General features: G+C 43.4%; 2 protein-coding genes across 2 annotated transcripts; both read left to right on the top strand.

Annotated features, from left to right (window-relative positions):
• Positions 1–2,232: 2,232 nt before the first annotated feature.
• Positions 2,233–5,796, top strand: LOC134204219 (uncharacterized). The gene has a single exon (XM_062679046.1). It carries the CDS (start codon positions 2,233–2,235, stop codon positions 5,794–5,796), a length of 3,564 nt encoding a protein of 1,187 aa, XP_062535030.1.
• An 11-nt stretch (positions 5,797–5,807) lies between these two features.
• On the top strand, positions 5,808–7,493 carry LOC134204220 (uncharacterized). The gene has a single exon (XM_062679047.1). The coding sequence runs from the start codon at positions 5,808–5,810 to the stop codon at positions 7,491–7,493; it is 1,686 nt and encodes a 561-aa protein (XP_062535031.1).
• Positions 7,494–12,124: the final 4,631 nt, after the last annotated feature.

Consider the following 12,124-nt stretch of genomic DNA (forward strand, 5'->3'; position numbering starts at 1 on the left):
CTTATTCTTTGTCTACATATATGGCATACATTTCCTCACTAGAAGAATCCTGTGCACCGTTCTAAAATGCACAAAGATATGTATTTCAGATTGAATTTCACAGACCCATAGTCTTATATACAATCAGCTCGACAAACTAATCTATTGGGTGTCCTTGGCATATGAGAATAGCTGTTATGGTCAGTATGAGCTAAAAGCAATCATAAGTACTTAAAGAACTTTCAGAAATTTTAATGATCTTTCAAACCGTTCTGTATTTTTTTTTTGCAAATTCCATGCGAAGATCTCGAAATGCCCACAAATCTACAATGTTCCTTACATATTGTGCAAATAGTCAAAGAAGAGCTTAGCTTGATTGTATGTATACATCGTAGTTGCTAATCAAATAGTCAAAGAAGAGCTTATTAGCTTGATTAATTATACTACACATCGTAGTTGCTAATCATGATTGGCCGAGAAAAACAAATATGCACAGCTCATTAATTAAATAATATTCTTGGGATACCAAAAAGTTTCACCTTAAATTGATTTATTCTCTGCACAGTTCTCGTATTGTGTACACTGAAATCTAAAACTACCCAAAAGTGGATTGTTTGCACTCAAAACCGTGGTTTGGGCCAATAACCCAAATTTGAGTAAAATGACTTTTCTGGCACTAGGTAGTTTGCCTTTAATCCCATGTAAACAATTTACCCAAAGCTGAGTTTAATTTATCCAAAGCGGACCTTAATCAACCCAAAATTTAGAATATTGGATTTACTCAAATTTGGGTTATTGGGCTGAGCAACCTCGGTGAGGTGTTTGCATCTTGCTCTAGTTTTGATAGCAATCATGGGAAAGAAAGGAAAACTACCCAAATTTGGGTAAATTTTCTCTGCGATATTCTCATGAGTGCGTATATTGAACTCAAAATTTGGGTTGATTTATCTGTCCGTGTAGAAATTTCTGTTTCATTTGTATGGGAGTCCCCCTTTCCAAAGGAGGGTCTCGAAACATCTTAAGAACATTCCCTGGTCTCAAAAACCTCTGCATACAAATTTTCACGCCGATCGGTTCAGTAGTTTCGGAGTCTATAAGGTTCAGACAGACAGAAATTCATTTTTATGTATATAGAAGAAGAAGAAGATTGCTTCGGAGTTTCCAATTCATGACCAATAACGATACTGGTCACGTGCTGTTCATTCTCAATGTATATCTATAGATTCGTGCCGAACCCACTTGATCTAGTACTACATTTGAGGTCGAGGTAGTAGTAGTAGTGCTAGAACAGAATGCTACATGATTTGAATCTGAGCTAGTTGTAGTAGATGATAAGTTTCTTTTTAACTGAATTTATCAAATAAAATCATTCCCTGTTAACCACTAGAAACCGATAGGTTGTCCAATATTGTATTCCCCCCATTTGTTGAGCAATAAAAGTGAGTTTCCGACAATATAAAAGTTTTTCGTGATAAGAAGAAGTGACGCCTAGTGGGACATAGCAGCAACTCTTTGAGCTTTGCATATAGTGAAGTAGTGCGTTAGCCAATACCACCACCCCCGCAGAGCATAGGGCAACTTTACAGCCAATGCCCAATTTATTGCCCAGAGGAATTTCACCGGAAATCGCGAACCTGCCCCAACATATTGGTGCCGTGACCAGGATAAGGTTTCCATTCCGCCATCGTGTTCGTGATCCAAATCAAGCCAAGCGCCATAGTGAGAAGACTTCGCTATTGAATTTCCGCCATCGTTTTCGGGCAACAAACCGCCATTCCTCCCAAGACGATTTCAGAGTGCAAAATTGTTCCCGTTGATCCTGATTTTGAAAAATACAAGGCCTGTTCTAATCAGGCACACGGTACGTGTGATTCCATTGTGCGCAGGATTATCCGCGGGTACCTTGAGATTTGTTTCTGATTTTCATTCCAAGTGACTCCGTCCATCCATCGAGGATTTCCGTTGCCGAAGAGAAGTGCTATTGTCCGTTTCCCGCCATTGAGAGTGCTACCGATTGTCGAGAAACCTACCCGAAAGATCCAGTAATCCGTCTTGCTGAGTTGGCCAGCAATACGTACGTTCCCGTTACCGGAGGTGCATTATATAAAATACAAGGCATTATCCTAGCCTTGAAAAGGTTAGTAGTATTCCAACCTCCCTACTCCGTTTGTCCGGCTCTACCGGGTCTTTTCTGTGTTCTTTTGTCTAGAACCGCCATTTTGTTACGCCGTAACCCACGCCGGATCTCGCGCCATGGACGAGGAACGCAAGCAGCAGTTAATCAACCGTCGGACGGCCCTCATGACCTCGCTAGGAAGAGCTGAACAGTTCGCATCGAAATACCAAGCCAATCGAGACCAAGCCCAACTGCCACTTCGAATCGAGAACCTAGATAGCATGTGGATGGGACTGGAGGAAGTACAGACGCAGTTAGAGGAGTGTGAAACCACCGATGAAGGTAGGGAACAGAACAACCAAACCCGTGCCAAGTTCGAATCCATTTTCTTCAAAGTAAAGGCTGCTCTACGATCCCTATTACCCGCCAATAATACCCAAAATCCAAGCGCAATCCCTAACCCCGCTGCAAATGCACTAGCTGGCATCAAGCTCCCCACCATTTCGTTGCCAGAGTTCGATGGCGATTATAATCAATGGCTGGCTTTCCATGATACCTTTGTCGCCCTCATTCACTCCAATGTTGATGTTCCCGAAGTTCAAAAGTTTCATTATCTCCGTGCCGCTTTGAAGGGAGAAGCCGCCCAGTTAATTGAATCAATTGCAATTAGCACTGCCAACTATATCGTTGCTTGGCAAGCATTGACTTCGCGCTACGCAAACGACTACTTGCTCAAAAAACGTCATTTGCAAGCACTACTAGATTGCCCCCGCATGATGAGAGAATCTGCAGAAGCATTGCATAGTCTGGTTGATGAATTCCAACGCCATACCAAAATTCTTCGTCAACTTGGAGAGCCCGTAGACCAATGGAGCACGATGCTCGAACACTTGCTTTGCATTCGCCTTGACGATGGGACCCTCAAGGCATGGGAAGATTTCGCTACCACCGTCGATGAACCAAATTACGCTCGCCTCGTCGATTTTCTACAACGTAGAATTCGAGTTCTTGAGTCGATGTCCGTCAACCACCAGTCGCACAATTCGCCAATGCCAGTAAGCCATTTCCCCTCCAATCGCAGACCGTTTTTCCCAAGAGTTGCCTCCCACACTCTCGCTGAAGAACAACAGCCTAAATGCTATGCCTGTAGCCAGTATCATTTTCTCGTCAAATGCCCTCGATTTGAAAGAATGAACGTTGCAGACCGTATGAAACTGATCGATACTAATCGCCTTTGTGCGAATTGTTTCCGCCACGATCACTTTGCTCGAAACTGTCAGTCCAAATACTCCTGTCGACACTGCCAAAGAAGACATCATACCATGCTGCACAATGTCAACAGCTTCAATGAATCATCCTTTCAACCACCTGCACAACGCCCCGCCAATCAAGCTACTCATCAAGCCAGACCGTCATCGAGTCAAAACAATACTCCATTCACAACGACTACCTACACATGCGCCAATTCCTCTTCTCAAAGTAGCAACCCATCACCGTTATCAAACTCAAATGTGCTACTTTCCACCGTCGTGCTGCTAGTCGTCGATTCAAATGGATCCACTCACCCTGCACGCGCCCTGCTAGATAGCGGCTCTCAATCCAACATAATGAGCGAGAGATTGTGTCAGCTACTGAAGCTAAAACGACGAGCAGTGAATATTCCTGTTCATGGTGTGGGGGAATCAGCTTCCAATGTAAGACACAGCGTGCACTCGGTCATAAAATCCAGAAAGAACGATTTTGCAATGGATTTGGATTTTTTGGTTCTCCCAAGAGTCACTATTGACCTCCCCGCCGTCACATTCTCGGCCCAGAATTGGCGTATACCACAAGATTTATTCTTGGCCGATCCCAGCTTCAATAAATCTGGAGCAATTGACTTGCTACTAGGTGCGGAACATTTCTATTCCTTCGTCAACCCTGGTACGAGAATTGAGCAAGATCAGCAGCATTTGCTTGTCGAAAGTGTTTTTGGATGGATTGTCGTTGGTAGAAACCTAATTTCACCCGTCGTTGAACCCGTTGCCTGTCACGTGTCCGTATCAGATCCCCTCCATGATGCAATTGAGCGCTTCTGGAAAATGGAAGAGATCAATAACAAACCAAACTATTCCGTCGAAGAACAGCAATGCGAGACACATTTCGTAGAGAATGTTACCCGAAATTCTGAAGGAAGATATATGGTGCGTCTTCCCCGCCATCCCGATTTCGATCACATGCTGGGTGAAACGAAAGCTGTTGCCATGCGCCAATACCATTCCCTGGAGAAACGCTTGGAGCGCGATCCGAACCTGAAGCAGGAATACCAAAACTTTCTCGACGAGTATCTATCGTTAGGCCACCTTCGAATTGTTTCTGCGAATGAACCCGAGCCGCCACAGGTCTCCTACATTCCACACCATCCCGTCGTGAAGGAGTCAAGCACCACCACAAAAGTCCGTGTGGTATTCAACGGATCGGTACACTCCACTACCGGATTTTCCCTGAACGATACCCTAAAAGTTGGTCCAGTAGTGCAAGACGAATTACTCACCCTAATTATTCGTTTTCGCAAGTACCCTGTTGCACTCGTCGCTGACATCGAGAAAATGTACCGTCAAGTACTGGTCGACCCAAGAGACACCCCTCTGCAAAGAATATTTTGGCGTTTTCAACCCGATGGCCCCATTGAAACGTGCGAATTGTTAACCGTAACGTACGGTTTGGCGTCTTCGTCTTTTCTTGCCACTCGCACCCTAAACCAATTGTGTCAAGATGAAGGAGACAACTTTCCGCTCGGAGGACCAGCCCTGATCAAAAATTTCTATGTCGACGACTATATAGGTGGTGCCCAATCCATCGGCGAAGCAATCAATACCAGGACTGAATTGAATGAGCTGCTTGTGAAAGGCGGTTTTCAGCTCCGCAAATGGGCATCCAACGTTCCGCGGGCACTAGAAGGTCTAGATCCATCCCAAATTGAATCTAAAGCGTTCCTGAATCTCGATACAGAAAAAGCAATCAAAACTCTAGGCGTTAGATGGGAACCCAAACCAGATAAATTAAGCTTTGAAATCGCTTCCATCAATCCTACTAGCGCTACAACGAAAAGGACGATTCTAGCTGGTGTATCCACGCATTTCGACCCGCTTGGTATTACTTCTCCAGTCGTCATTCGTGCGAAAATACTCCTGCAAGAGCTGTGGCTGCAACCGTGTGGGTGGGATGACGAAATTTCTGATCCTGCCAACGAGAAGTGGACATCCTACTGTTCCGATTTGGCAAAGCTATCCTCTTATGCAGTTGACCGATATGTTTTTCTTCCAAACTCTACCTACGAGCTTCACACGTTCGCTGATGCGTCTGAGCAAGCATACGGCGCTTGCACCTTTGCCAGGTCGATTTCCTCCAAAGGCCAGATCCGTGTTCATCTGATAGCTGCAAAATCCAGAGTCGCTCCCCTCAAACGTCTATCGATACCAAGGTTGGAATTATCAGCTGCCGTACTCGCCGCCAGATTGCACGCAAAAATCCTCGAAGCTCTCGATATGGCCATATCGGCATCCTACTTTGGTCCGATTCATCAGTTACCCTCGAGTGGTTACGTTCTCCTCCGCATATTTGGAAAACCTTCATCGCCAACCGAGTATCTGAGATCCAAACCACCACCCACGGATCGCAGTGGAACCACGTCGCAGGAACCCATAATCCAGCTGACCTGATAACGAGAGGAATGAAAGTAGATGAATTTCTGAGCAGTGATCTTTGGCAACACGGTCCATTCTGGCTTAGTCTGCATAGGGAAAACTGGCCAACAACAACCAATGCGAACAACCATTCCGATGAAGTTTTGGAGCGACGCGTCATGGTGGCGGCCGTTCAAAATCGGCCAACCGTAAACGACATTTTCTTGCGAACCACATCCTACCAACGACTGCTCCGTATAACGGCCTACTGCCTACGGTTTATCAATGCCTGCCGTCAACGAGAATCATCCGATCGACCAGAAGGAAGCACCGTACTCACCGTAGAGGAATTGTCCATGTCTCGCAAGAAGCTGGTGAAATTGGCCCAAGCCGATTCGTTTGGTGAAGAGATTAGGGAATTGGGTAGAGGGAAAACAGTTTCGAAACGGTCGAATTTGCGCCTATTGAGTCCATTTCTTGATTCAGATGGAATCATTCGAGTCGGGGGTAGACTAAATCTATCTGAGCAGCCTTACCACACGAAGCATCCAATCCTACTTCCCAGTTCCCATCCTTTCACACGTTCTGTTGCTATCGATTACCACAACAAACTGTTGCATGGTGGCGGCCGTGTAACATTAGCAGAAATGCGGCAAGAATACTGGCCGATTCAGGGGCGAAGGTTGATGAACAGCATCATGCGTAATTGTTTTCGATGCATTCGAGCATCTCCAATACCAGCAACACAACAAACAGGACAACTACCGCAGCGAAGAATAACACCAAGCAAGCCTTTCACCGTCACCTGCGTTGATTACGCTGGCCCAGTGTACCTTAAACCAGCACATAAGCGAGCATCCGCTATCAAAGCATACATTTGTGTTTTCGTGTGCTTTGCAACAAAAGCAGTTCACATCGAACTGGTTAGCAGCCTTTCTACCGCTGCCTTCATAGCAGCATTGCGACGATTCGTTTCTCGCCGTGGTCGACCGACTCATATGTACTCCGACAACGGCAAGAATTTCGAGGGAGCACGCAACGAATTAAGGGAGCTGCACCAATTACTTCTGCGTGAGAGACAATCAGGAGAAATTGCTACCATTTGTGCGACCGACGGAATCAAATGGCACATGATACCACCGAAAGCACCACACTTCGGTGGCCTATGGGAGGCGGCTGTTAAAACGGCAAAGAAGCACCTGCGCAAACAACTCGGCAACATCGCACTATCCTTCGAGGACATGAGCACTATTCTGGCGCAGATTGAGGCCTGCATGAACTCGAGGCCTCTTACACCGATGACTGAAATTCCGGACGATTTGGCGATTCTAACATCCTCGCATTTTCTTATCGAATCTTCCCTTTTCGCTTTGCCAGAAACTGACGTCACAATGATTCCGCTAAATCGTCTTGACCACTACCAGAAGCTTCAGGAACGAGTCCAAAAGTTCTGGTATCTTTGGCGCACTGACAATCTCCATGAATTGCAGAAAGAAACAAAACAATCAACTGCAATTACCGCCTACCAGCCTGGGAAAATGGTAATATTGGTAGATGAGTCTCTACCACCTGTAAGATGGCCGCTAGCAAGAATAACTGCAACACACCCTGAAAGCGACGGATTAATCCGCGTCGTGACACTCCGGACCAGCAAAGGAATCATTCGAAGACCTATCACCAAGATATGCCTGCTACCGTACGATGATGCTGCACCTAAAAATGAAGATAATTAGTTAGAATCTCTAGAAATATTAATTAAAATCTCCGATCATAATTTTCGCATGTGCTCTCGCTGAATTTTGTAAACAATGAATTTGATGTAGCAATAGTAAAATCAGGGTTGAAATTAGGAATTTCAGGTGGCGGCGATGTTCATTCTCAATGTATATCTATAGATTCGTGCCGAACCCACTTGATCTAGTACTACATTTGAGGTCGAGGTAGTAGTAGTAGTGCTAGAACAGAATGCTACATGATTTGAATCTGAGCTAGTTGTAGTAGATGATAAGTTTCTTTTAACTGAATTTATCAAATAAAATCATTCCCTGTTAACCACTAGAAACCGATAGATTGTCCAATATTGTATTCCCCCCATGTTCGAGCGATGACGAAGTACCGGGGTAATAATTTATAACGAGAGAGATACTTTCCAGTTCACTATTTATTCAAGACTAAACTATGTACATCAGCGTGTCCTATTTATATTCCACTCTTCCCTATTCTACTTCTAAGAACGTTCTAGAATTGTATTCAATTATTATTCGCTAAATCTATTGTGTGCAAGCTCTATTGTATACAAGCTGCTCGCCTATGCATAAAGTGTAACCTTGCTTGAATGTTCTAGAAACGTCAAGAACTATTATTCAATGTTTATAAACAATTTGAGTATCTCGAATGTACGATGGTAAGTAGTATAGAGTAATTTCTGTAATAATTCATTAGTAAACAGTATGTTTTCTTCTTTCTAGATACATTTTATGATGCTCCAGATGCGGAGTAAGGTATGAATGGAAAGGGTAAGTATTTCATGCAATTTTGGTGATGAATTGATGACTTGTTGGGGCCTCGGCATGAGAATGGCATCCACCGGGTCGATGCGAATAAATCACCCCGGTGGCTTGCTGATGGCCGCAACATTCCGCCCACCAAATTGCGTATACAATTTGATGAAGATGCGCTGGACGTGGAAGATGATGATTATGATGACTACAATCGATAGGTTCAATTTTCCATGGTATTTTGGAAGTGGTGATTGTTGGTTTGGTGACAATGTTCGTTGTTGTTGCGATGACGTCAGCGCAAAGCTACGTTGATGAAAAGTGATGAGTAGTTGATGATGATCTCTGTGATGTTGGTGCCTGATGATCCTTGTACCGCCCACCTTGAGCAATTGGCCTGACTTGACTAGTTGAAAGGGAATCCTATATTGAAGACGGTGATCTGTCCCCCATACTCTCCTTTGGATGGAAGCGATGACTTGCGTGTTGTGGCTAAGGTGATTGATAACTCGTGCCGCCCACCATGCACGAATCATATACTTTGATGACGTAGCGTTGAACAGAATTTGCTTAGGTTGTTTCTTTAGTGGTGATAATTGCCAATGTGTTGGAGTAAAGGTGTCTATCGATTTCAGTGGCCTGAAGACGACCGTTTTGGTGCATGATTCATTCAGATGAATGCTTGGTGGTGATGAGAAGCGATTGTCCGTCGTGATGAATGAACGATTGATCTTGCTTCGCAGGGTCTGGTCCTGCGCTCCATTAGCGAATAGATATGCAAAATCTTCAGAGTATATCGATGAATGAAGAAGACGATGGTCGTTCGTGGTTCCATTATGTTGTTGCATTGTAGTAGTTATGTCGTTGAATTGATGAGTAGGCTCCGTTGCTTGAATTTCCGATGAATGTTGCTTGATTGTATGATAAGTGGTTGGATGGGATTGTGGCGAAAACTGTTGCTGGTCTTCACATCCCGATGGTTGCGATGGTTTGATGACGATTTCTGATGAAGGTTGTTTTACGATGTCTTCTTGAGTGATGTCTTCTTGTGGCGATTGGTTAAATGTTGGTGAAACGTGAGAGTTTGCTGTGTTCGCATCCTGAAGGCAGTAATTTTCAACCTTTACGGCAGTTGAAAATCGCTCCAGCGATGTATTGTGGTGCATGGATATGTTGGGGGTTTGAAGGCAAACGTTGTTAGCTGCGTGTTGAGCGTTCGTATGCTTCGGCGGTGAGGGTTCCAAGGGTTGCTTGGTTGGTGCGCATTGATGACGGGATCCGATAGTGTTGAACTTCGGATAAAGAAGGCATTGTTCGCCCGTGAGTCGTTGAACGGTGGTACTGGATTTCTCTTGATTTGCCATTGAATTCTGGGCCTCTCGAAGAATCCGTTTGATGGTTGCCTTAATCGTGTTTCTTTGTGCGTCAGCTTCGGTTAGCTCCTCGATGATACTGTCCAACTGGTTGTCGTCTTCACAGTAATCCAGTATTTTATCTTGCAGGGATTTGAATTCCTTCCACCAGCTTTCCAACTGATCCAATTCGGCGATCAGACTCCTGACAGAGCTTTCGTCGTTCATGTGACTAACTCGGACCTTGATGTCAGCAAACCGAACTTTCAGCATTTCACGTTTCTGTACTACTTGCTCCATTGTTTCACTAACTTCACTACACTACAATAATCCTGTCTACAGCGCCAATTTAGTGTTCGAGCGATGACGAAGTACCGGGGTAATAATTTATAACGAGAGAGATACTTTCCAGTTCACTATTTATTCAAGACTAAACTATGTACATCAGCGTGTCCTATTTATATTCCACTCTTCCCTATTCTACTTCTAAGAACGTTCTAGAATTGTATTCAATTATTATTCGCTAAATCTATTGTGTGCAAGCTCTATTGTATACAAGCTGCTCGCCTATGCATAAAGTGTAACCTTGCTTGAATGTTCTAGAAACGTCAAGAACTATTATTCAATGTTTATAAACAATTTGAGTATCTCGAATGTACGATGGTAAGTAGTATAGAGTAATTTCTGTAATAATTCATTAGTAAACAGTATGTTTTCTTCTTTTTAGATACATTTTATGATGCTCCAGATGCGGAGTAAGGTATGAATGGAAAGGGTAAGTATTTCATGCAGTTTTGGTGATGAACTGATGACTTGTTGGGGCCTCGGCATGAGAATGGCATCCACCGGGTCGATGCGAATAAATCACCCCGGTGGATTGCTTATGGCCGCAACACCCCATTTGTTGAGCAATAAAAGTGAGTTTCCGACAATATAAAAGTTTTTCGTGATAAGAAGAAGTGACGCCTAGTGGGACATAGCAGCAACTCTTTGAGCTTTGCATATAGTGAAGTAGTGCGTTGGCCAATACCACCACCCCCGCAGAGCATAGGGCAACTTGACAGCCAATGCCCAATTGATTGCCCAGAGGAATTTCACCGGAAATCGCGAACCTGCCCCAACACGTGCTTATAATCAATTTGGAATTAGGAGAGGTAAATTAGTTTAATACTCATTGTCATAAGAGACCGAGGAATGCTCTGCATCTACGTGAGCGTTACGGGAAAGGAATCATTGGTTAGTTGAGAAGGTAATTCATTTGAAACCTCGTGGTAAGCGACAAAATATTTATTATGAACGAAGTTATTTTGAAAACAAGAAGACAAAAACTGTGTTTTAAATCAATCCAACGCAAGATTAATGTGCTTCGTTCAATAATCTTCTACAACACGATTGATTCTGCACTAAATAATTTTGTGCTCTTTTATGCAGACATTGGTTTTATCACTTCGTGTTCTCCCACACTAGCTGGCGTGATCGATTGCACACTGGTTAAACAAATGTCTGCTACGCGAGGTAGATTTTTTTCACTTCGCGTTCTCCTGGACTAGCTGCCGTCTCATGACCAGCAGCAACACGATCGATTCCGCATTCATATTGTGCAAATAGTAAAACAAATATCACAAAATTTAAATTTGAATCATGGAAACACTGAAGACGTTTTATAGAAGAAAACTACATACGTCTTTGTCGACTAAGAATGGGATTATGTAGTAAGCGTTAATAGAAAAATTTGTATAACCAACAGTTTTGAAAACAACTTTACGATTTTGTTTAGCGGCGCAGCCAAAATTTTTGATAATATAAAGTTTAAATTTGTTTCGAAATTTCGCGGAATTCCGTTAAATTTCGTTAGAAGCTAGTTTTTTCTAACGAAATTTTTGTAATTTTACGAAACGAAACGAAATCAAGAAATCAGATTTCGCCATGCTCAAATTCCGCGAAATTCCGCGGAATTTCGTTTCGAACCACCTGAAACGAAATTTTTCGAAATACCGCATATGCTTATGAATTAGCATTTGCGTGGTTCAATTGACAAGAATGAAACCAGCGTCTATTTTATTTGAGCTGAAGTTAATCCCAGCATTTTTAAAAGATTATGGTTTGAACATTATCTAGAAAAATACGATTTTGAAAGCGGAGCTAATGTTAAATTATGCGTCGAGCTAAGACTCATTGTTTCTTTCGCTTATCCAACATATCTGTTTCACAGCATCCATCAAATATTCTTCAAATTCACATAAATCATGGCTTGTTCCTGACTTTATGGCACTATTTACTGCCTGTAATTTAGATTGAGGATTGATTTCCAATGCCGGGTTGGGTTTACAGTTTAGAAGTTTTATGAAATTTCAACCCACCTTGAGCTTGCTATACGAGTGAGACCAGTTTCATTTCTCATCCAGTCTATCCTGGACATCACTCCATTCCTGTTCATGACATGATGTAACTAATTTGCAGCCCAGACACACTGCTGCATTTGCTCCGATAGACCTCCCAAACAAGGTAGCGTAC

Source organism: Armigeres subalbatus, unplaced genomic scaffold, assembly GCF_024139115.2.
Source record: "Armigeres subalbatus isolate Guangzhou_Male unplaced genomic scaffold, GZ_Asu_2 Contig461, whole genome shotgun sequence".
NCBI classification, from domain to species: domain Eukaryota; kingdom Metazoa; phylum Arthropoda; class Insecta; order Diptera; family Culicidae; genus Armigeres; species Armigeres subalbatus.